The 27,798-nt window shown below is 34.6% G+C and overlaps 1 protein-coding gene and 1 long non-coding RNA gene across 2 annotated transcripts in view; one reads left to right on the plus strand and one right to left on the minus strand.

The window, feature by feature from the left end:
* FoxK (forkhead box K) overlaps window positions 1-27,798 on the minus strand; it is a 113,132-nt gene that overhangs the window by 6,732 nt on the left and 78,602 nt on the right. Inside the window, exons 2-7 of the mRNA XM_089638269.1 lie at window positions 10,842-11,008; window positions 7,785-7,927; window positions 6,429-6,658; window positions 5,281-5,439; window positions 2,679-2,845; window positions 1,525-1,662 (exon numbers count right to left, since the gene is read on the minus strand). Of these exons, the coding sequence (XP_089494395.1) occupies window positions 1,525-1,662; window positions 2,679-2,845; window positions 5,281-5,439; window positions 6,429-6,658; window positions 7,785-7,927; window positions 10,842-11,008 (1,004 nt within the window). The remainder of the gene's footprint in view (window positions 1-1,524; window positions 1,663-2,678; window positions 2,846-5,280; window positions 5,440-6,428; window positions 6,659-7,784; window positions 7,928-10,841; window positions 11,009-27,798) is intronic.
* LOC149419388 (uncharacterized) lies at window positions 14,401-16,896 on the plus strand. The gene is made up of 4 exons (XR_016302897.1): window positions 14,401-14,827; window positions 16,098-16,183; window positions 16,513-16,603; window positions 16,708-16,896. It is a non-coding gene; the product is annotated as an uncharacterized LOC149419388 (long non-coding RNA).

The raw sequence follows: 27,798 nt of genomic DNA on the forward strand, positions 1-27,798 counted from the left end.
CTCTAAGGCATTTGATACCATTGATACAAATAAACTATTAGAAACACTGGAGGCAATAGGAATTAGAGGAAAGCTGCTAGTTTTATTAAAAAATTTACTAACTGATCGACAAATAAGAGTAAAAATTCTTAAAAAATTTAGCAAAAGAAAATATATCTCAACAGGTGTTGCACAGGGGTCAATTCTAGGGCCAACCCTTTATATTATTTATGTCTCAATTATGAGAAAATTGTTTTCATTTGCTAAACATTTTGTATATGCAGACGATACGGCGCTCGTAATATCGCACGAAGATCTGGTTACTGCAATGAACCTTATGCAACATGATTTTATTGCCCTACTGAAATGGTCGCATGATGCAGGCCTCTTTATAAACGCCAAAAAAACTAAAATTATGCACATCAGATCTCCACACGCCAGATGTAATGTAATTCCTTCATTATATACACACACATTTGACTGCATACATAAAAATGTTGCACAGCCCTGTTCATGTGAAACCATTGATTTTGTCAAAAGTTATGTATATTTGGGTGTTACTATTGACTGCTACATGAAATGGGATGTACAAATTGCTAATGTTTGTAAACGTCTACGAGCTATTGTGGGTAGGATTTATAAAATAAAATATTTCGTGCCTATAAGTACTTTAAAGTTAATCTACTTATCTCTGGCTGAATCCACTATACGTTATGGAATTACTTCTTGGGGACATTCTTGTAAAACTAATATAAGCTATATACAAACATTACAAAACTCCATTATAAAATTGTTAATCCATAAATATGACAATCAACACAGAAGTAACATTAAATTAATATACAAGTCTCTGAATATTTTACCTGTCAGAGGATTATTGTTTTATAATATTGTAAGTCAACATGTTATATTGTCTGATTCATTGTATAGGGAAAGAGTTTGCCATAAACATAACACAAGATTCACTCAAAATGAAGGACTGGTAGTTCCGAAATGTACTAATAAATATGGTGAAAGAACTTTAAACTATATAGTACCCAAAATGTTTAACTTATTACCAATGACAATTAAAAATAATAACATGTATACTGCTAATGTTAAATATAATCTAAGGAAATGGTTATTGGATAATAATGATCTATACTGATGCCCCTGAAATGGAATTCATATTCTTAGAAAATGGAAAAACAATTATTTTGTAATACCTGACTACCTACCTCTATTTATGAAACTATTGATGTACTTGTTGATAATACTAATTTGTTCATACATTTATTTTTACTTGCTTATTTTATAAGGCTTTTATGTTTTATGTTGATAATACTAATTTGTTCATACATTTATTTTTACTTGCTTATTATATAAGGCTTTTATGCTGCTATTTAAACTTTTCTGCAATGTAACCAATTTATGTAATTATGTACCGTTCAAATTGTATCTTATGAATGTATAAATGTTGTCTCTATGTCCCTGCTGACAAACTACATAAGTAGTTTAGCGGGTTTAAATGTGAATAAATAAAAAAAATGATAGTTCGAATTGTACCTTCTCTCTCGCCACCAGCCCCATTGGTGACCACGGTGATGTGTTGACCAGGCAGCATGAGGTGACGCTGTCCCTCCACCAGAGACTGCTGCTGGCTCATCAGACCTCCGGAGCTCATGTAGGACATGCCGCCATGACCTAGAAACAACAACACAATCATTTCACCAATTGGTATAAAGACTGATGATCTGTATGAATTGCTCTAGGAAGCTAGTCATGTACAATTCACTATTCCGTAAAGAGTGATTTTGATCAACCCAAAAGAGACCATCATCACAGAGTAAGCTAATAAGGTATGTTTCATTGCAGAATATAGAACTATGGGATCCCTATGGCGTGAGGCTGTAAGGAGAGAGGAAAGGGATGATTGGGTACAGCTGGCTATTTAGATGTGATCGCAAAATAAAGCTAATTATGAGTTAATTGGGATAACACTTTTTTTTTTTAATAAAGCGGAGATAGTTTACGGATAGTTCCTTCTATTTCACCTCATTCCTTTAACAGTCCCTTTAATAAAGTTCATCAGTGTTTTCATTGGATATTTGGTTGTCTGCTGGTTCCACAATGTGTCTTCCCAGGTATCTGAGCCTTGTTCCCATCATTGGCACCATAGGTAAATTGGAGTCTCTTCCTCCTCTTCACTGCATTTCCTGCATCTATTGGTGTTATCCACTCCCAACAGCTGCAAGTGTCTCATTAGTATTCCTACCATTTCCCTCAGTTGCTCGGCACGTCTAGGATCTGATCCGTTTACGAGTACCTTGAATCATCTTGTTCCAGCGGCGCTCTCCTGTCGGTTTATATAGAGATGCTAATATTTTTCAGTCATTCAATAGTAAAGCAAATGGCATTGTACAGCATCGATGCGCCCAAGAGGAACTGGTAGTGGACATTTATCACCAATGTTTTGTGTCTTTGAACTTGTCCACATTCACACAATGAATAAGACTAAGGCTCCATTTAAGCATCAAGCATATGATGAGATACTGAGCTGTAATAAGTGGAATTTGATAGCAGAAATATAACCCAGAAGTAGCTTTATTCAGTCAATAATTTCTTCTGCAATCAGTCTTCCTAACAACATCAAAGCAAATACTGTAACGTTTAAATCAGATGCAAAGCTATTCATAAGGTTTAAACTTAGAAATAATGACCTGGTGATCCGGGGGCACTCTGCGGATGAGCACCGTGGCGCACATGTACACTGGAGGAGCCCCCGTCATGGTCCTGCTGGTAGGGTTCCGGTGAGGGCTCCCGGGACAACTCCTCAGGGGTCACCAGGCCCGACATGCCCACGTGGGACGGTGAAGCGGGAGCACTTCTGGAATAAGCATGATGAGACACTTTAGGATCAAAAACGGCAATAAGCTTCTTTACTCCATCTCCACAAATAATTTTTTAGTTTGATTTCTACCTACCTACTTATAGGTACTCTAGTAAAATATTAATCATAAATAAATTTTTAAAACTACCACATAAGTTTTTATTTTCATAAGCATAATTAAAAAAAATAGATCGATAAACAATGTTCACATATTTACTGTAAGTAAATAGGTACCTAATATATTTTAAACTTGAAAGGGTTACACACTTATAGCATTGGTGACTGGGTAAAGACAAGGAATTCTCACACATACAAAAAACTCAATCGTACCGAGAATGTACCGGAACTAACATGGTTTACGCACTTTAAAGGATCATCTTTTATGTGTTTTAACAATATGGCTGTCAGAAGTACACTAACCTGTCATAATTTTCATATTTACAGAATTTTTGTAAAGCTTAATGCATTTTTAACTATATTAGATTATCACATTTCTTAAAGTGAGTCCTTTTTGACACAATTCTGACATTTTGATGCCATTTTTCAAAGATTTAGATGGTCATGCACCAAGCATATAGTATCGCTTCCAACGCCGAGGACTTTACTCCCGGAATGACAAATAGCAATGAAATGTGTTGAAATTTGGTACCAAATAAAGTAAGTATTAATTGAATTATTTATAACAGATATCATGATGATATAAAGAGAATGTAATTCCAAAGATGTGTGTATCATCTACATATTTAAAATTAAAAATATTTTCTAAAATCATTATTAATGAGATATACTATTGATCATAGTTGTAAATTTGGGTTTTATTGTGCATCAATGTTTTATTTTATTTAAATTAATTATGACAAAAAATCGGGAGAGAAAAATAACAGTTCTATTCGATTTACAATTTATTTTATCATTAATACATTTATCTTTTTGATGTTATGTGAAGTTTGGAAATTTTCATTTAGGTTAATTTTTATTTTTACAAAAAAAAATTCTTCAGAGAAAATTGAAAATTTTGGCACGGAAAGTCGGTTCGGGAAATTAAAAAAAAAAACATAACATAAAAATAAATATTTTTGAAATTGTGCGAAGTTTGGGAATTTCCAATGTTGTAATTTTTTTACTTTTCTGAAAAAATTCTTTCGGGAAAGTTGGAAAAAGTTTGCTTGGAAAATTAGTCAGAAAATGGGTCAGAAATTCTTATTCTAACCTTTTTAATTTTGCTATCTGAAGTTTGAAATTCCTTCTAGCTAACTTCCTGGAAAGTTGGAAAAAATTTCTCAGGAAAATAACAGAGGGTGCCACTCCCGTTTAAAACAATCCTAAACAGTACAGTTATTAGGGTAATAATAGCAGATAAAAAGATAAATTATCCGGTAAAAAGAGAAATATCGCAAAAAAAATTAAAACACAATTTTTATCAATATTTGAATAAACTCTTCAAGGTAATTTGCACGCAACTCTGAAAATTCTCACCAGACAGTTGGGGATATTTTGGCTTTTTCCTACTCCGACATCCAACAGGTTAAGGAGTTACGCTCCTTGACTACGAATCCGGAGGTCATGGATTAAAATCCCGGCATGCGCAAGTTCATTTTTATTTGATTAATTTTTTTTATTTCCAATTTATCAATTTAAAATAATATGTAGTATATTTGCGGCACGTTCCTCTGGATGATTGATACATTCAGTACGGCCCTGGTGAAAGACCACATTCAGAAGCGAAACGTTGCTTGAAATGGATTTAGCAGGGTTTGGTGACCAAATCTGAAAAGCCAGGTACTCCCCACCATCCACTTCCTCATCTCCTTTCCATCCCCAATAGCTTCTTCAGCCTCACTACATTACCCAATTGGATATTTACTATTTACAAACTATGAATACTATTAAAAATGTGTGGAAGACGTAAAGTTTACTTTTCAGATTCTTCTTTGCATGAAAAACATCACTTTAATATATTCATTAATAATTAATTGATTTTAAAAACAATCTAAAACCGCACATTCGGATACGGTTCCAATTGGCTATAATGACAGAAAACTACACTGTCTTGTAAGACAGCTGACACCAACTTCACAGATCGGGACATCAATGACGTCGAATTCACAAATAAAAACGAACATGTCATTTTGGCCGCTAATCAAAAATGGCACATTTTAAATTGTTTGACGAAGTTTATCGGTCAACATAAGAATACCTTCATTATAGTAATTTTTTATGAATAAAAAAAAATGAAAATACCCTATTGGGGATGCCAGTCTCACTGGCTCCAGCTGGTTAGGACTCAACCGAGCTCCCAGGGACATGACTTGACATCAGATTATATGTGTTTGCGGAGAACAAATAACATGATAGTTAGTTTAATTAAATTTAAGGTAAAGCTAGTATAATACATATGACTGAGTTGGAAGGGACTATCCAAATGAACTAACCGTGAGCTCAACCCAAAGGGCGCCCGGAAGCATGGCACCCCGCGCTGCCGCCTCCGACGGAAGGCTTGCTCGATGAGCTTAGCTTCGCTTTGCGGGTCGATGCGCCAGAAGCTGCCCTTGCCCGGCTCCTCCTGGCTCCGGGGCACCTTGATAAAGTACCTGCAATCAGAAACCATTGGAACACATTGTAGTTGGCACGCCCCAGCATACTACATTATTGTACATTTTTCCTTCATAAATTTTTGACAGCTCTCTGCAAAGTTTTGTTAATTCTTAGCAGCTCTCGCCGAAGCTGGCAGTTCTTTTCAGGTTGTCAGCCCACCTCATCACCAAGGACACAATGGACACAGGTCCTGAAGAGCCAAAAAAATAATGAAAACAACACACAAACATCAAACATCAAACAGCAAAGTACAGCAAGACAAGGCAATGTTTGTCATGCACGGAGAACTGTAGTTACAATTATTACTGAACAAGGTTAGGACCCTCGAGAGTTAACCTTAACTTGGCCTTAATCCCTAGAGCCTCGTGAGAAAGTCAAAATGCAGATTGCACGAAAAATATTCTCGCATTGTCATAGTTTCCAGATGAATGTATTTCAAAATAAAATACTATTTAATAATGAAGCACATAAGAGACTCTTTAAAATTTTGGCATTACAAATGGACATATGCAATTAAAAATATTATAATTTTGCAAACATAGATGAAGTTTTCAAAGTCGCTTACCGATGGTTTTTATTATGTAAACTGTAATATCCACTTTAAACAAAACTAAAAAACATATTTAATTAGATAAGTTGTTGTCACATTTTTTCCATTTTTTTATAAAAATATTTACTAAAAATTTTGCAAACCTTCCAGAAATATTTTTCTAATACTAAATGTTGTTTTGTAGAATTAATTAAAAATTTTCAGGAGCATCTATCGTAAAATTTTAAATGAGAGCACAAAGAGGTGTGATCTCTCATTCTAAAACTGTTTAAATCATACATCTCACCGCAATACAATATGAGATAGCCTGACTTTTATGAGTCCATGTCAGGCTGGGAGAAGTATCTCCCAAAAGACTCCACGGGTAATTGACGTCTGGGAGAAATATCTCCCAAAATTGCTCCAGGGGTTAAGATAGAAGTGAAGTATGTGTACCTGTTCAGACTGAGGTTGTGCCTGATGGAGTTCTGCCAGCCCTTGTCGGCTGTCCGGTAATAGGGGTAGTGTTTGGTGATGTAGGAGTAGATGCCACTAAGCGTCAGCTGCTTGTCGGGCGCCGAAGCGATGGCCTGCACGATAAGCTGCGCGTAGCTGTAGGGCGGCTTGGCTTCGTCACGTGCGCCGCTGCCCCCACTGCCCGCACCTGAGTCTGGACCTGAAGATGCCTGCAATCAAAATGGAGAAACATGAGCAACAAGAAGAGATAACCTCTTCCTTCATCTGCCTTAAGGTTGTTTCTGCTGGGGTGTCAATTTGGAGACGATCCCCATTAGCACTGATGGGTAGTAAAGGATTAAAGATTAATTTTCCAGAAGAAGAATATGATATACAAGAACGACAGACAACACAAATCGGCCAAAACTTAGAGTAGCCTATTACAAACCCCATTGCAATTACATGCTTATAAATAATAATAACAAAGGTCTTTATTCCATACAATCATGAATCCATTTATGATTATCCATTTATATTATCCATTTTTATCTATTTATATTCCAATTTATGTACATATATTATATAAACATGAGTGTCTGTGGAGTGCGGACGACTGCATGGCAGACACCGTGCAGGCAATGTGGATTTGTTTATACAAATCTACAGTTTTATTTCGATATTGATGAAATTTTGCACACTTGACCTTCAAAACGAGGAAGGTCACTTTCTACATCAGATTTTGTAAAACACGGCCAACACTGGGGACTTCAGCTAGTTTCTAAAACATATATTATAATTTTAATACATTCTAACAGTGTGATAAACAGGTCTCAGAACAGTCAGTGAGACTATGGTATCCCCAATTGGGGTATGTCTGAAGGTATTGGGGAGGAAAGGAGAGTGGGAAGAGGTAGGTGGGGGAGTACCTCACTATTCAGATCCGGTCACCAAACATGGCTAAAGCCATTTCAAGCAACGTTTCAATTCTGAATGGTGGTCTTACACCAGGACGACACTGAGAGAATCTTCTACTCCGGAAAGTTCCGCAAGTATACTATGTATTATTTTAAATGTATAAATTGTTAAATCCATCAAATAAAACTTACGCAGGGATTTGAGCCTGCGACCTTTGTATTGCTAGTCGAGAACCTTTCCCCTCGACCACGGAGGCTGCCAAGATAATGTCAAAGGCATACTGTTGATAGATACATTGTTACCTCTCTCTCATTTCCCCTTAAGTGATGCATTTACCACAAATCAAGACAACAGACCAAACTATCTCATTGAATTGTTTATTGTTGATTGAAATTTCAAACAAATAATTTGGTTGGAAGGATAAGAGTAGATGAATGTTACCGCAGATCCATTGGAAGGTCGTGTTAAGTCCTTGTCCCTTGACAGGTTGTAGGAGGCCAGGCCCAGGTCTGCGTGCAGTCCGCCTCTCCGGTGGCTCCCTCCTCGGGGGCTTGTGGGGCAACTGTTAGCAGCGCTTATCGTGCCTGGAATCATACATACACACGGATAAGTAAGTCTACTTCTCATATTGACTCAGATTTATCCGTTAGCAGCAGATTTGCATCAACACAAATGCATCAGGTGGGTTCAATTCCTCAGAAGTCCTCCATCATTGCACAATCAACATTTTCAACTTATAATGATGGTAGTAGGAGTTTTACAAATATCGTTCAATTTTCATATTCGGCAATGTTTGACCTTCAAAAAAATTAATTTGGTGGGGAGATGGAGGATACAGGGAGGATTCTGATTCTGAAATTTTGCAAAACGGGGAGAGGAGATTGTAAACATCTTCGACCCCTCCTGTGAAATTATTTATGAATACACGGTTAACTCAACACATACAATGGGCGTATTAGTGTACATATCAAAGATGTACAGTAAGATAATAACTAACTAACCATTACGCCGTTTCTTTGCAAGAGCAGATAAGTTAATTATAATTTGACTGTCTATAGTTAGTAATAAGAACGATCATTGTAGACATATACTATATATTTGTATAGAGCCCTTGAGGTGATTTTGCACAAAAACAGCACTATAGAAATCATCCAAATATAAATATTATTATTATTATTTAGCACACACTCCTTGTGACAGAAGGGTATATATGGTCTCCTGCTGGCTCTTGACACAAAAACTAAAAATGAATAATTTATTATATGCAATGAAGAATCCTCATAGAATAACATAATGTACTGTAGGGCTTTGAAGTAAAATAAGTGTCAATACTCCACGGAAAAATAAAGTAATAATATAATATCACCCTGATTACCCCAATATATAAAAATGGCAGTAAAAATGATGTCTCGAACTATCGACCTATATCCAAATTACCGATACTAAGTAAAGTATTGGAAAAAATTCTTTACGATCAATTATATTCTACTATCTCACCCTCACTCTTAAATAATCAACACGGCTTCATGAAAAATCGCTCAACAACTTCAAATCTTGCATTTTTTACAAATTTTCTTCATGCTCAAATGGATATGCGATGCCAGGTAGATGCCATTTATACGGATTATTCTAAAGCATTTGACCGTGTTAATCATTATATTCTTTTACAAAAGTTATTAGGTCTAGGAATTCACGGTGACTTCTATAGATGGATCGCATCATACGTCAATAATCGGCACCAAATCACGGTTGTCAATGGTTTTGCATCTTGCTTAACGGAAATCATCTCAGGTGTGCCCCAGGGATCGCATCTTGGACCACTCTTATTTAATATTTATATAAATGACATTTCCGTATGCTTTAAAAATAGTTACTTTGTTTTATACGTGGATGACATGAAAATTTATAAAGCTATACAGTGTTTATCCGATTGTATGGAATTGCAAAGCGATCTTGATAATTTGTGCGTATATTGTGAATCAAATTTATTGTCCTTAAACATATCTAAGTGTCACTCGATTACATTTACTAGAAATAAAAACAAAATCATCTATCCATACAACTTGAATAACAAACCTTTACAACCTATGTTTACGTGTAAAGACCTAGGTGTTTACTTAGATAGCAAATTAATTTTTGACAAGCACATTGAACACATTATTTCTAAATCCTACAGAATGCTAGGTTTCTTATTAAGAATATGCAAAGTTTTCAAAAGTGCTAAGACTCTGAAAATTTTGTTTTGTTCATTGGTCAGAAGTCCACTGGAGTATGCTTCCACAATATGGAATCCTCAATATAAGGTATACATAGATTTAGTAGAAAGTATACAGAATAAATTTTCGAAACATTTACTCAAGAAATACAACAATACTACAAATAATATGTTAACTTTACAAAAAAGACGCACATTGTCAGACCTGTTGTTTCTACATAATCTGCTAAATGATAAAATAGATAGTCCCGAATTACTATCCGTCATTGGTTTAAATGTTCCAACGAGGCGTACCAGGCACACTACACTATTTCATATTGAAGCCAACAATACCAATGCAGCAAACAACTCAGTAATTACTCGCGCAATCACAACATACACCCATTACGAAAAATTACTACATTTAGACATCTTTCATGATTCCTTTCTAACATACAAAACTAACTTATTAAATTTCTTAGCATGACAAATTTCAAAAATATTTTCACATCATTTTTCAAAACTCCTATGTATTAACAGTCAATTACAATTCGTGAGCTTGTTATAATTCTTATTTTCAATTCATTTATTATTTTATCTATCCACACACTTCCTTCCTTTTATAACAATCTCAGGCGAAATTACGTAATGACATTTTATGGACACACGTAATAGGTACTACAACTATGTAATAACTAAAAAATTTCTAACTGTATCTTATTGTACTGTGTATGTCTTAACAAATAAATAAATAAATCACATACAAAACTATATTTCCCATTAGATGAACATAAGATTTTTTCCATCACACAGTTCATATATCGACACGCAGATCTCAAAGGCCATAAAGAATTTATTATTATTATTATTATAAAGTATCCTACCGATATATCGGTATAACACGTCTAAATTAAAGGGTTAAGAAGTTATAATATAGACAGTTCGGAAAAGAAGGTGCTTGCTTCATACACATAGCATCCCTAAAGATGACAGAGTTACGCCTTAACGGACACCTCAGAGTCTGGCGTTTAGAGAAAATAAATAATAGAGATGTGGCTTGGAAGCGTGCCAAGCTATGACCAAATTGCACGGACTATCAAAATGACAGAGCCAATGAAAGTTATGAGTTTGATTCATAGATAGAAAGAAAGACGGGGTGCCATTGTGCGGTAGATGCGATTTGAATTATTATGGGTGGAAGATGTTGGCGACCCTTTTTAGTGCGCAGTTCCACAGTAATATAGTTCATGTCCCATCTACCATGTTTCTGTAATCTAAGCGTGCGACAGAAGAAGTAAACCTACCGTTGGGTGAAGGGTAGGGACTCTGTCCGGAGTCAGCCTCGTCCTGGGGGATATTGATGCGCAGCGGGGGCAAGGCGCGCGGCTCGTTCACCTCCCCGCCTCCCCCACTGTCCACCAGAGAGAGGAACACCAGACGGATGTTGGTGGAGGGGAACCGAAGCGTGCATCTGGAAACAAACAGAATGGTTAGGATATCTGATTGTAGTAATACACTATCTGTAGCATACTCTGTGAGATAGGGCCCTTGAACTTGGACAGTAAAGGTTACATGTATGATGTTACTTAGAGCAAATACTCTAGAATAGAGAAAATACCTCCAAATTTTCCATATAAATATATCTCTTCAGTACTATAAAATTAAATAAAAATTCAGAAAGTTCTGTCCTTAGCATGCTTAAATACGAAATTTTGTTGTAGGAGACAACCTTCATTCAAATCGGTTGTAGTCACAGCTGTTCCAATATCTCTATTCCTTAATGGGGCTGACAGATTACTCTATACGCACCATGGCTTGGCCATACAATCCCAATGGGAATGTATGGCGAGCGATATGCTGAAATAAGCCGAGCCACGAGAATATAGCGTGGTCTGTCACAAGCTTAAGGGTCATAATGTATAATCTACACATTAATTTAATTATTAATTGAAAATACACTCTTTGCAAGTTATGATAATAATAATAATAATAATAATTGGATAATTTGTAGAGCGCCGTTTTTGTGAAAAATCACCTCAAGGGCGCTGTACAATTTATTTCCTAGGATCTACATTTATAATATTGAGACATTTTCTTTTCTTTATAATATTGAGACAAATCATTTGTTTGCACATACATTTGTACAGACGCAATATGAATATATAGTTGTCTGTATAAAAACTCAATTCTTTCAAGAATACAATATTGTAACGGTGATTCAATCCAATAATAATAATATTTGGCTAATTTATATAGCGCCGTTTTCGTGAAAAATCACCTCACCTAATATTGTATATGTTTGCCTTTCTTGAAAGAATTGAGTTTTTAAATGGACAAAACCATTTATTCATATTATATATAACCATTTATTCATATTATATAAAACCATTTATTCATATTATATATAACCATTTATTCATATTATATATAATCATGTATTCATATCATATATATCAATTTATTCATATTATATATAACATGTCTTAATATTTTAAAACATAACTTGCAAAAAAGTGTATTTTGATGAAATATTTAAATTAATAATAATGTTTAACCCTTAAAAATCATTGTTATTTTTTCAGGTTCGTTTTTAGGACAGATTCAAGATAAGATCAATTTAACGATAATATCAATTGGGTGGGTGGGTAGTACTTTTGACTGGCAGACGGACGAATAGAGCTTGATACTCACCACAAAAGATTGAAGCCATTTTTATAACTTATTGTTGGTGAAAATGTCATAAGTCTAAGGGTTTATAAATTAAAGTTGCATTGTTTTCATACTAATCCATTACTGTTATTATTACAAATAATATTCAAAGCTAGATAGAACAACCCAAAAAATCTAATCAATTTTGTTATCAAACAAGTAATAAAAACATTGACTTCAACCATGTGTGCTTTATTGCCAAAATAGTACTTTTTTTGATAAAATGTAAGGTCACAATTCAACACGAAGGCTTATCACTCGTTTTATATAAGGTAAGCAAAGTAAATATTTAACTCATCATATTGAAATATTTTTGGATCATCACGATACAAAGTTCAGTTCGCATTATTGATAACAAACTGGCAAAAAAAGTGAACAAACGTAAATAAAAAATAATATAAAAAACACTTGAATAGATTATTTTTGTTGAATGAAAAGATGCATATAGTTGATACGGATGTTAAACCAGTTTCATACATTGATATGAAATATATTAGATTGGCTTATTTACGGAAAATTATTTATTAAGTCAGGGACTCCTGAGGAAGATATGGTAAGATGTGAACCAAATATTTGAGTGGGACCATGTCAAGGATCAGAATAATAGGAGGGTACTTATGGGGCAATGTATGAATGTGAATGAAGCAAAGAGTATGTGCCGAGACCAGTTGTTTCGCCGTTCATCCTCTCTGCCTACACTTGCAGGAAGTGGCGTGATATTATTTTATTTGGTTTAACGCCCAGCCAGGTTTTTACGGGGATTTTAAGAACAGAAAGAAGATCGAAAATTATACACAAAATTTTTAAAGCATGAACAACTGATAAACTGAATATGAAACAATATTAGTAAAAGTGGTGGTTAATTTGTTAGTTCCTATTCCCAAGAATACTATGTACCAGTGACCAGTTATAGCATTCTCATGGGGGGAGGGGGGGGGGGCTTAAGGGGAGTTCAACTCTGGTGAAGATGGGGGGGGGGGCAGGGAGAAAAAGGGATTGGAAAAATGAATTGAAAGCTTTTTGGGAACTCTATTTTCCACAACTCGTCATTTACATCACATTGATAAAAGAGATGGTACAAATAATATTGTTGTTATTTCCACGACCGTAATCTACTTGGAGAAAAATGTGACTGCATGACCATGTTGAAATAAAATATTAGTCATTCAGAATATATCTGTTCACGCAGGTGGCTTGTCTGAATAAATATGATGGATACGATGCGACCATATTATTTTTTCTTTATTTATTAATATTCGAGGAATTGATAATTTACATTTAATCAGTTTGTACATTAGTATTATACAGCCAAAATAAAAGCAATTATGGATTTCCTCCTTATTATTATTTTCAAAAACATGTGTTCCGACTTTCTCTTACCTTTATAACATATTCGTGATTTACTGATAGTTTGTCATGAAATTTATCAAATAATTTGTTATAGGACTTCAGTCCCGTTTTAATGAGGAAAACGAATAATTGAGACCAGATTTTTAATAAATTAACAATACATATTTCTTATCAGTAAGTTTTCTTTGTGTTAAGTACTATTATTTTTTTTCAACGCAATGCTGAGGTTGATTGAGGGGGGGGTGGGGTTTGAACCCCCTAAGTCCCCCCTTATAAACGCTATTTTTTATGTACTAAGTCATGTCATTAGCAACCGATATTCACAGTGAGTTCTCATAGAATGCTTGCAAAATTTCAAACATCCAGGCACCCAAGTTGTGCAGATTTCATGATGCCCGAGTTCCCTGTTTAAGTGCGTGTTCATTATTCGCTGCATCATCACACATATTATAAGTTAAGATTATTTTTACTGGTATCTAATAAATCTATTTCAATGGTTTTATTATACCAATGATTCAAGGCAGAAATCTTTATTATTTATGGCTTTTTCAATGCCATATGGGTGACAAAAATACAATATGGCACTTCAAATAGGAAACAATGTTAGTTACGATACGAAGTATCTACTTAAGGCGACACAATACCCTGATAACGGGGATTTGCCCCGACGCTCACATTTTAATTATTTCTGATGAGCTTATTACTAAAATCTTAAATGTTTCTAGAGGGATTCGAAGGGATGCAAGTTATTTATATTTAAGATTAATAAAAACAGGACCTTACAATTAAATATATTATGTAAAACGATAAGTACATTTTATTAAATGTAAAATGTTGTAAGATAAGCGGCAAGTACCAGATTTTATTTTTCTAGACGATGAATTAGTAACTTCCCGACGACTCCCTCACAAAAGATTAGAGATTTTATTAATGTATTCATAAGAATTAATTAAAATAAAAACACTCGCGAAAATCCAATTTCTGGCCAGATACACGAAAAACGACCGCCAGTACTTCAAAACTCTCTATTGTGCGTAGTATATTTGTGTGCGGGTTGACAAGGAGTTACTACGTATTGATTCAGACGCCGCGAAAGTTCCGGCCTGTAAGGTTGTGTCACCCGGCCGGTCGCTCCGGTCATTTCTTTTACGTATTTTTTTATTTAATCAAACGATACTTTGAAATCTATTAGTGAAATTTTCTGTTTTTTATAATTTAACTTCTTCCTCAAGTGAGTAAAGGTTTTTTTTATATAAATAATAAATATAAATATAAATAATAACCAATACAAAAGAATACATTGTTAAATGCGTAAATGTGTAGGCACTTGAGAAAAAAGGTGACACTAAAGTATTGTCGTTATGTTATTATATATCATTTCTAGCCCAAGTAGACTTTTTTACTATTAATCTTTTTTTTCACGCGACGCGGCTGTCTGTCCGGTTGTCACAACCAGCGGCACAGAATGTTATAGAGTGCCCCTTCACTAGAATCGTTTTCCTAGTTTTATTTATTTACGCCCTACTGGGCTTTTACATTAATTTCTAATTATACAGTCATGTTAGTTGTAACAATGGAATATCTAATAAATTATGGTAAAATAAAAGGAGTTTTTTTACTAAGGAGTGGTATTCTCTTATATTTCAATAAAGTGTTTGTGAAGAGTTCGTTTCATTACTAATACTCCAGGGCAATTACCGATTCGCGATCGTAATTATTCCGGTAGTCCCAATTTTTTTATATGTTTTATAAACTGGTCCCCTGATGTAAAATCTGAGTTTCCGACCTTGGCACACCTGTGCTCGCGCCGCCATTTTGAAAAAAACCGGCCGAAATCGCTCCAAAATCTAGTTTTTCCAAAATATCTCATTCCCAATGCAAATTTCGGCTAAATTAGCTAAACAATTAAAGTAGAACATAAAATTACTTACTACTTTTGTGTAAACAATTTTCTTCAATCTCTAATAGGTACCGAGGTAGAAAGTCGTAAAGGTGCGTATATTTTTGAAAAAAACAAGTTTTTTGCGCGACTAGCTTTTGTTTTTTGTAAATATCTCGTTTCCAGTACAATTTTGTGAAAAAATTATTGATACTAATTTTGTAGAAAATAAAATTTCATAAAATAAATAGGTATTTAATTTATGTGTTTTAACTCTAATATGTATCCAAGCTCTTATCCACCAAAACCAGTTAAATTACCCAACAACAAATTTTTGAAATTCGAAAGTTTTTTTCCATAAAACAAAAACTCTACATCGAAAGTTTTTCTCCATACAGACAATTAGACATATGTCACCTATAAAGTACCTAAAGTCATTCGAATATTAAAAAGAGTCATTAATATTTTAAGTTTAGATTGTTAGATCATTTGTTGTAGATAGAATTGTGCAATTATCTCCCCAAGTTACTGCACTTACTTACGTTGAAATGATTTTCAAATTTAAGGTAAAATTGAACCAATTTATAATAAATCTCTTGGCTAATATATACTTACGTTTCAGTTAAATATGGGAAAACAGAAGACAAAAGGAGTTTTATCCCGAACAAAATTACGGCACCAAGGAAAATGTTTAACGGAATGGAGAAGGTACTACTTAAATACACACATAAAAATAGATCTTTGGGATACGTTTTTTACAGAACATAATTGTACAATGTCAGCTTAAATAATTTTATATATGTAGATATATACATATATACGCAGTCGATAAACTTCTGAGCATATTGAATTTGGAATATAAGAAGTAAATTAATTTTGATTTCCGGTGACATATTTTTATTTTTACCGAAATGCATTTTTTACACCAAATAAGCTCAGGAATTGTTGGTGAAAGTTTGTCGGGCATGTCTTAATACATCTCTAAATAATTAGGGAATAGAGACAGTATAAATAATTAACAATATTTCTCATTTTAGGAAAAATTCCGCAAAACTTCATCCAGATAATATTGCAAATAATAAAGAAAATACGAGTATTGTGTTAAACACTATACCGACACTCAACATGGTAATTTTTTCACAATTTCTGTAAATATAAAGTAAATAATATTAATTTTATATGATTAAATAAGCGATCTAAAAAAATTAACAAAAACTGACATTATTTTTCAGCACGGACCAGAGATGAATGAACCTGAAAAGTTTTCACTATTTGCTGGCTCTAGTTCTTATGACACTAACGTGCATGCCGTTTCCAGCCCCTTATAGCTAGGTCTGACGCAGGCATGACGATTGTTGTCAACTGATATGTTCTCACAACAATAATTGTTGAAGAAAAATAAAATTAAGGAATGAAATTTAAAACACTTTACCTCTGTTTCAATTTTTGGCCTGGTTTTGGTGGATTAGAGCTTGGATACGTATTAGAATTAAAACACATAAATTATATACCTATTTATTTTATGAAATTTTATTTTCTACAAAATTAGTATCAATAATTTTTACACAAAATTGTACTGGAAACGAGATATTTACAAAAAATCAAAGCTAGTCGCGCAAAAAACTTGTTTTTTTCAAAAATATACGCACCTTTACGACTTTCTACCTCGGTACCTATTAGAGATTGAAGAAAATTGTTTTCACAAAAGTTGTAGGTAATTTTATGTTTTACTTTAATTATCTAGCTAATTTAGCCAAAATTTGCATTGAGAATGAGATATTTTGGAAAAACTAGATTTTGGCGCGATTACAGCCGGTTTTTTTTTAAATGGTGGCGCGAGCACAGGTGCGCCATGGTCGGAAATTCAGATTATACATCATGGGATCAGTTTATAAAACATATAAAAAAATTGGGACTACCGGAATAATTACGATCGCAACCCCCTTTTTGGCGCTATGTGTACTGGCCTATAATACGGAATCCCCAAATATATCGACAACATTCTCACATTTATAACCCAGATAACATGTAGGTACGTTTATAATCAACAAATCAATACAAAAACCGACCAATATCATATAACAACAAAGGCAAAGGCATATGGCAACAAAGAAAAAAAGAACAGGTATCCGCTAGTAAGCAGGGTGAAAAAAATCAAAGGCAGAATAAAGAACACAGAAAAAATGTGCAATTAATGCTTGCTTCTAGACTCAGCAATATACCACCTCTATCTATATTACAGCAGGTAATTTATACACTTGTATATACCCGTCTATACGTACTTATACGCTCGTGTGTATAATTCCAAAATTTGATTGAAAAGTGAATTAACATAATGTTTCTAATATTGTTTTTATTTAATCACGAAAATACTTAATATATCAATAATCCGATGCCGAAAGGACCGATTTCACCGGAGAAAAATTCTGATTTAAACATATAATTTTATTATGAACGTATTGAAGTCGTAAAAAATTTTCAAATACATATTTCCCATACATATTGTTTTCAATTATATATCCGTAATAGAAATTTTAAACCGTTAAATATTTATGTTATAAACAGAAAGCCTACCTCAAACATTAACGAATTCTTAATGTATCATGAATCTATTTTAAATAACTGTATAGATGATACCCTTATCTTTGGTGATTTCAACATTGACATTCTTCAAAAAAATAATACATCTCTTAAATACATCAACACTCATACAACTGTTTCATATGTAACACATCCTATCCTACACGAGTAACAGATACCTCTACTTCTCTAATAGACCATATCATCTCAAACAGACAAAATATTTCCTCAACTACTGCAAATATAGATGCCTACCTAAGTGATCATAACATTTTGATATGATTACCAAAACAGCTTGAAACATCACACTAATAATAGAATACATTCTTCTTCAAACAACACCAAAACCGATAAAAACATGTTAAAAACATATGTAGAATCCCACAACTTTCCACACGAAACCACCAGTAATGCCAATGAAATCTATAATAATTTTAATGAATACATCAAAACAGCAATAAAATCATCCCAACATAAATCTGAGTTACGCATAGGAGACCAACGGAGGGGTAATACTCCATGATTTGATGCAAAATTAAATGCACTTATCAAACAGCGCAACAATGCGTTTAAAATCTGGAAAAAAAATCAGCAAAGTGATATATTCACAGCACTGAGAAATAAAACAAGAAATAAAGTTACCAACTATAGAAGATATGCTAAAACTAAATACTACACGACTATATTTAAAGAAAACCTGCGTTATCCGCGACAGACATGGAAAATAATAAATGCAATTCTAACAAATAGCTCGACACCCCAGAAAGATGAAATTGAATGTCTTCTCATTAAGAATGAAGAAATAACATGCCCAACACAGATAGCTTCAACTTTTAACAACTTCTTTATATCAGTTGGGGAAAACTTAGCAGCTACAATTGCATCATATCCAGATGATTCTATCACTATAAACACGGATCAAAAAGCAATCCAGTCCTTATACATGGCCAAAACAAATAAAACAGAAGTTCTCAGTATCATCTCTCAACTAAAGTCTAATGCATCTCCAGGTTTAGATGGAATTACACCAGTGTACCTGAACTTTTGCAAAGATATATTAGCTGACCACCTTGTTTTTCTTATTAATCAATCCCTGAATAGTGGAATCTTCCCAGATCAACTAAAGATAGCAAAAATAATTCCGATTTACAAAGATGATTGCAAAAAAAATCCTTCTAATTACCGTCCTATATCCATCCTCTTTGTCGTCTCTAAAGTTTTTGAAAAGGTTATTAAGCTTAGGCTCACTAAATATCTCCTATCAAACAATTTACTCGCATCCCAACAGTATGGATTCAGAAACCAATCTAACACAAAATGTGCTGCCTTCGATTTTGTATACGCCCTCCAAAAGCATATAGACCAGGGTAAGCATGCTGCAGGCTTATTTATAGATTTAAAAAAGGCTTTCGATACGGTTGACCATGGGATACTACTAAAGAAGCTAGAACACCTAGGCATAGTAGGCACTCCCCTGAAGTTACTGTGTAGCTACCTCTCTAACCGACACTGTCAGACCTTTGTTGGAAAGGGGACAAGCAGCATGGGAACGATGAAATGTGGCGTGCCTCAGGGCTCCGTACTTGGACCATTACTATTTTTAATATATATAAATGATATTGCTAAATGGGGACTTAAGGGTACAATACAACTCTATGCAGATGATACAGTGATTCTTTATCACAATAATGATTTAAACGAACTTGAAAAGGAAATGGAAAGTGATGTAGCTTGCCTGGCAAACTGGCTGCGATTAAACAAACTTAGCCTAAACATAAAAAAAACACATTACATACTGTTTGCAAATAAAAAAATGTATGTCTTAATATAAGTCTTGATAATAACCGCCTTGAAAGGGCTGATGTTACAAAATATCTTGGCCTTTTCATTGATTCACAACTCACATGGAATCACCAATTTAAACATGTTCTATCCAAAATTACTCATATAACTGGTGTTTTATATAGACTTCGCGGGTTACTTCCTCCCTCTCTATTAAAATCGATTTACCATGCTATGATTCACTCACATCTAATATATCTCGCCGGAATCTGGGGATTTGCTACAAAAAAAATGATTTCAGAAGTCCAAGTCGTCCAAAATAGAGCCCTGCGAAATATTTTCAGTTTACCTTGGGACACACATGTCAAAGACATCTACAGAAACACCCAAATACTTCATTTTAATACCATTCCCACTTTTGAAATAACGAAAACTATATTAAAAGTAATTCAACACTCGGCACATTCCAACACTACACTCTATTACAATTACGACGTACACCAACACAACACAAGAAATCACAACAAACTACATATACCAAAAATCAAATCAACAAAATATGGACTAAGATCCCTGGAATACATAGCTCACACAAAATATAATCAACTACCCAACGAGATCAAATGTGCAAGTCAATGTAAAAAGACCCAAAGTAACATGCTCAAACTTCATCTTATTAATGACTATCTGAAATAATAATGTTGTGTATGTCCCATCATGTGTCCATTTAATACATACAGCTATATGTTTCATGTAATGCGTATCATTCCCGCAATGAGTTTATTAACTCCTGGGAGTACAATGCTTTATGTAATATACTATATTCTGTATTGTATACTTTTAATAAAAAAAATTAAAAAAAAAAAAAAAATTGACGTAAATAAAGTAAAAGTTTTGTTTACACAGGACGAGAAGAAACCCGTTATTCTGGAAGGAAGGAGAATAGAAGACATATTTTTTCTTTAACTGTATTAAATAGAATTTCGCAGCACGACTCTTTTTATGATTGTAATTATCTAACTTAGAGATAGTTGAGCGTATACTTCGAGATGACAAGTTCTGGGAAGAAAAAATGCTTATTAAATTAACTAATTTTTAAATGGATTGCATTCTTGTCGAGCTTATCGATCCTGGAGTCACAAGGTCTATGAATGTTCGTGATCCTCCACATATCTTAGATATTGTATGTAAAGAACGTCAATTTGGAAATCGTCGTTTAGATTTCGACGAAATGCTATTTATTGAATAATTATTTTCGTTTTTTATATAAAATTATTTTTACTATTTCTAACTTATATTATAATAAATGATGGCCTTTATACAAAAAAAAGTTGCATCTTATGCTTTTTACATTACATAATTATTTGTTTTATGTAACTTTTTGTAAACGATAATAATAAATATTGAAAATGACTGATATTTTATTTATCTTGTCAATATATTCAGATATAATTATGATCAGATATTATGAAAATGATTCGTGATTGAATACCGTATTGCTTTGACATCTGTCAATGAAGAACACGTCGGTTACGAGTCATAAGTTACTGCCTACCGTCTAGCAGTATGGTTACAGAAATCTGATAAGAATCATAAAATCATGAGCTCCTTCTGCAATAGGTAACGTTTCTATCGAAATTTGCCTAAAACATGCACATTCAACTTAATATTACTATTCACATAGTTTGAAAGACGCCCATTATTAAGCATTTCATGTTCAAACCTTACTCATGGGTACCATCTAGTGGATTTCATCGCTGCTCTGACTTCGAACTGTTCGTTGTGTCGGGTGTTCCCCATTGCAACGTACTTCATTCCCCTGCACCCCGAAATATTATAATATTTAATTCGAGCGGAGCGCGTGTGAAACTAATTTGCTTCGCCCACTTAAATCGCGTTCACGCCCATAACTGATATTTTTTAGGATCTTATTTCGTCTTAAATACTTCAGTAACTATGCATAATAAATCAACATCATGCAGGTATCCAATAAGTAGCAAAAAGTCAACAAAGCAAATAACTGACGCTACAATGTCGCATGGTATTTATACATATTTAAAACTATTATGTTTATTTATATACGGAACAACATTGCACATTATTAAGTAATAATAACTCAAATGAGGAAATATTGCTTTAATTATCCCTAACCACAAGTTGTTTCAGAATGTTTTTTAATTATAATTACATTTCAAGAAAACTATAAAAATAATAAAACAGAAAATCAAAAACATAATAAGAAATCTCTAAATAGTATAAGGTAAAGTCGCTATTCACGTCTGTCTGTTTGTGTTCTTCTAAACTACCCACCGGATTTGAAAGGGTTTTCACTATCATTTAGAGAATTTCTTCCGGAAGGTTTACATATATATAATACTTACATATTCTATTTATAGAAAGCAGATAAAAGTCAATTTTTTATAATAAAGTCGTAAAAATATATTAATAATAATATAGTTGGATGTCAATTGAAGGTAAACAAAAGTGGAACTAATTTTTTCTCATTTAATGTCTCATCTAAATATAATACAACAATGATTTTAACATAGAATACTGCTAGATTTCCTATTATATTGTAGGAACATATTATTTGTGGGTTACATCAGAATATATTTTTTTATAAAATATTTTTTTTATTTTTTTATTAGTTTTTTGTATACATACATATGTAACATAATCATGAGTTTAGTCATGAGTCATATGATTTGGTAATAAGAGAATCACTAAAATAATGAAAAGAAGCCGAAAACGTATAGATCCTATAATAATTAATTTACCGTCATCGACTTTAGTATTTTTAGTTCGTATTTTAAGTTTAAAAGATAATTGTTTTTCCTATATCTCAAATTTATTTTTCAAGAGTATATTATTGTTATTTTACGGGTTTATTAATATAATGATGGGTTTAAACGCCAATTTTTAGGAAGTTGTTTTTATTAAATCCCAGAATTTATGAAAGTTAAAGTATTCCGGCAAAAGTTAAGTCAAGTTGAAGTGCGGTGTTAACACCGCTGCGCCACGCCAGCCATATTCGGAAAGACGCGGTCTCTTGGAGGTTAAACATAGGCACGGTATTTCTTATTTTCCTCGAGCCAGTCATTTTCAGTAAAAGTGGAATGTCTTTTCCTTGGCAACCTCAGAACGTCAATCGTCAACAACATAATATCATCAATTTACATAATGTGTATGCATGTGTTATGTATACGAAAACATCAATTTGCAAAACATCAACGTTGGAGCAGTCGCAAACCAAACTTCCAGTCCCTAGGACATCTGAAAATTTATTAATCTTGATCGCTTAGTACCTGCACATTTATTTGGTAAAGTAATTAACTCCACAGGCCTCAGCCAAATTTTCATAGAAGGTCGCAAGTATTTCCGCATTGCAATAATATCCAAATAAATGGAATATTTCCGTAGGGGATTAAATACACTTTAATTGTAATAAATAAACATATAATTTTTGATACATTTAAATTTTGAATGCAAACATAAAAAAAGGTTCACCTTACGTTTTTAGTAACTAAAATTACTGATAGTGAAAAAATGAAGAAAAACAACCGCAATTATTTGACAAATCTGTTATCAACGTTATTGCCACCTCACTTTTTTGTAGTTTCATATAAAAATAATCAGTAAAAAAATTAGTAATTTAATTTTTTTTTTCAAATTGCATTCGGAACCTTAACTTATAGATTTAAATATAAACTCTCTTTCTTATACCATTTAGATCATACTTATCACCATGAAAATAAGGGAGATACAACGATTTCAAGAAACCACATGAGTTGTTCCCAAAAGCAGACAAATTTGCCTGAAGGATGATTAAGCAAAAAATACTCAGCAGTACCTAGTAGCCCTCATCGCGATATGTATGTAGGTATATGGGTATGAATCTTAGAATGAATGTATCTATGTAACTAACTAACTAACTAACTAACCATCACGCCGTTTCCCCGCAGGGGTAGGCAGAGAGGACGGACCGCCAAACAACTCGGTCTTGGCACACACTCCTTGCCTCATTCACATTCATACATCGTCTCATACATACTCTTCTATTATTCTGACTCTTGACATGGCCCGACTCGAGTATCTGATTCACTTGATCGTGCCATGTCTTCCTCGGGCGTCCCCGACTTCTGCTACCATTCACATTTGCATCATATATCCTCCTTACACTCCTATCTTCGCTCATTCGCTCTACATGCCCAAACCATCTAAGCGTCCCTTTCTTAATCTTACTCATTATGCTTACATCAGCCTTGCACTCTTTGCGGATCTCCACATTCCTCACACGATCAAACATGGTTTTACCACACATACGCCTCAGGGATCTCATTTCAACAGCATTTAATCTACTTTCATCCTTTCTTTGCCAGTTCCATGCCTCACTTCCATACATCAAGGTAGGTACCAGCACTCCGTTGTGGACTGCTAACTTCGCTTCTTTGGACAATTTTTTGTTAGCGCCTACGGCGTTTAGTCCTCCATTAACGGAATTACCTGCATTTACCCTTCTTTCGATATCTCTGTCAGCCTTCCCATCTCTCGTAAACATACTTCCTAAATACACAAACTCATCCACCTGCTCCAAGTATTCCCCATTCACAAATATATTGCACACTGTTTTCGTACTCTCTCTTTCAAACACCATTACTTTAGACTTACTTACATTCATCATTAACTCATTCTTCATGCATACTTCGTTCATCCTAGACACGAGAGACTGTAGATCATCTATACTATTAGCAATCAGCACCGCATCATCAGCATACAACAGGCAACATACTTTCAAATTATTCAAATTCGCGCCCAATCCCACCTCTTTCAATTCTTGCATACAATTATCCATGTATAGATTGAATAACCACGGTGACATTACGCAGCCTTGTTTAACACCTTTTGTGATATCAAACCACCCCGTAAAACCACCGTTTACCCTAACACATGCAACGCTTCCCTCATACAGAGACGCAATTGCCTGAATCAGATTCGTATTCACTCCATACTTGGACAACACCTTCCATAGCTTTTTCCTGTCGACTCGGTCGTATGCTTTTTGTAAATCTACAAAGGCACAGAAAAGTTTCTGGTTTTTTGCCAGAAACTTCTCAGTGAGCATACGCAATGAGAATATCTGGTCCATGCACCCCCTTCCACTCATGAAAGCACCTTGCACATCCCATATTTTATCCTTTGTTTCCTTTCTTACTCTTTCAATCAAAATTCTACCATACAGCTTGCCAACTGAACTAAGCAGGCTAATAGCCCTATGATTCCCACATTCCATACGTGACCCTTTACCTTTGTATAATGGCATGATCACAGCCCTTCTCCAATCTAAAGGCGTGTAACCTTCCTTTAAACATTGGTTAAAAAGATTGCACAACCATGTGAGAATTACACGGCTACCTCCTTTAAAATATTCAGCAGCAATATTGTCAAACCCAACAGCCTTACCATTCTTCATACATTTAATCGAGCTTTCTATCTCATCCATGCTAATTTCGGTAACATTCACTCCATCGTCATTCATATCTGATTCGCCACTGGAATCACTGTCATTCACTTCGCTTTCGAAGACTTCCTCGAAATAATTCATCCATCTCTCTTTTATTTTTTCCTCATTCGTCAACATTTTTCCATCTTTTGATTTTATCACTTTCATGCTTCCGTTTTCTGGGCCACTCCGGGACCTTTTGACTTCTTTCCAAAACAACTTAATGTTTTCTTGGAAATGGTTTGTCATTTTCATTCCTTCTTCCTCTTCCAGGCGTTTCTTTCGTTCTTTCACTCCAACTCTTACTTTTTTCTTACATTCCTTATATACTTCTTTCGCTCGATACTTCTCTTCGCTGGAAGCACTGCCAGCCGCAATCAGACACAACCATGCTTTCTTCTTTTCTGAGACCAGTGCTTTAATCTCATCATCCCACCATGCATCACCTTTCTTCCTACCTTGCGTACTTATTCCACAAACCTCCCTAGCAGATTCACAAAGACACACTTTTATGTGGTTCCATGTTTCGTCTATGCTTAGACCATCCATTTCCTTCGCATTCAATCTTATCTCTGCACAATTCACATACTTACTTCTCACATTATCGTTTTGCAGTTTTTCTATTTTGACTCTTGTCGGAGCTGGTACCGTTTTCACTTTAGAGCGCCAACCGCGAAAGAGGTTTACTCTCGACACTACAAGAAAGTGGTCAGTTTCGACCTCAGCCCCTCTGAAAACTCTTGTGTCCTCGGTAACAGCTCTCAACCTAGAGTCAATTACTACAAAATCAATAATTGACCTCTCATTTCCTCTTTCCCACGTATATTGGTGGATACCTTTATGATCGAAGAAAGTATTCGACACAAACAGGTTCCACTCTAAACATACTTCAAGCATTCTGTTCCCGTTGTCATTCGTTCTTTTATCCCCAAACATACCTAAGACCGAATCAAATCCGTCACGTCTAATTCCCACCCACCCATTCAAATCGCCTGCCATTATAATCCTTTCGTTCATATTTTTTAGTCTCATTACAACATTCACACCAGTCCAAAAATCATCTTTCACTTCATCGCTTTCAGAATTAACAGGGGCGTAGCAAATAACAAGAAACACCCTTGTCAAACCGATTTTAAATCTGATCCACATTATTCTCGGACTTACACATTCATACTGCAACATACATTCAATCATTCTGGGAGACAGTAGCGCTGCAACACCTTGACAAGCCCTCTCCGTATCTGGTCTCCCAGACCAAATGACGTATCTATGTATGTATGTTATAACATGGGCACAACGTGGCACAACGCTTCCTGCGTTCCTTTGACCACCCATAATGCGAGCAGAGCCGCGAATTACGAGAAAGGAACGAAGCAACCGCAAGCGGCGCGAAACGCCGCTTGCGGTTGTTTTGTTCCTTTCCCGTAATTCGTAGATCAGCTAGCGGAAATTATGACCCTTTTATGCGCACCCTAAAGCGGTGGGAATGTCAACAGGAAATATTTCACCCGATCTAACAACATTATTCAATATTGCATACTTCATTACAAAACATGCCTTGCGTCAATGTAATATGGATAGAAAGGGCCAATAATAACACCGATCAAATTGTGTTGGCATCATCGTGTTACAAACTTCTTGGATTTTTGATACCATCTAATATAACCACCACTTTATTAACTTCCTTTATACATACCTCAACCTGACCGATCCCTCCTCATCCTACCCCCTCCCTATTCCCCCCTAAATAACTTTTTTTCTTGAAATGTAATTTTCACTTGTATATAATACCTATGTGGAAACCTGTAAATGGTTTATTTACTGTAACTAAATTATTACTATGATGTTATTGATTGAACTGTTGGTATCCCAAATAAAATAAAACAAGTAAACAATTTGCTAAGTCCGAAGCAATGTCATCGATGTTCAACTGCATTACACGACTAAAACTGGAACATGCTTCTGCTGTTTGGGCCCTGTACCAGCAAAAATAAGTATGGTTTACGGTAACAAATTTACATGAGAAGCATTTAAAATTATGCTAGGCTTGCACGGCCCTATACTATCAATGCGGTATTTGGGCGTGGCCTATATCTCCATATCGCTCGCCATACAAACGTCTCACGCGAGACAGATAATATATTATACGTGTGGGCTTGACCTAGATGATATGCCGTGATCTGCTAGCCAAGCGATATTTGAAAATTGTGCTGCCCCCCTCAGGGGTCAGATGAATTGGGGAGCTGTCGTGGTCACGCCTGTCAATCATCTGTCGAGGTGACAGATCCCGTAAAAATAAAATAAAATATTCCGCGCTCTCTCTCCCCTCCTAGCATGGGGGAGAGATTTTAGCTTCCGTGTGAGACTAGAATATATTTATAATCTATACAGGCCACGCCCAAAAATACCGCATTGCTAGTATAGCGCCGGGTGAGACTAGCATGACACAACGTAATATTTT

The sequence above is a fragment of the Hesperophylax consimilis genome, chromosome 12 (assembly GCF_061612785.1).
Source record: "Hesperophylax consimilis isolate HC1 chromosome 12, BYU_Hcon_1.0, whole genome shotgun sequence".
Taxonomy (NCBI): domain Eukaryota; kingdom Metazoa; phylum Arthropoda; class Insecta; order Trichoptera; family Limnephilidae; genus Hesperophylax; species Hesperophylax consimilis.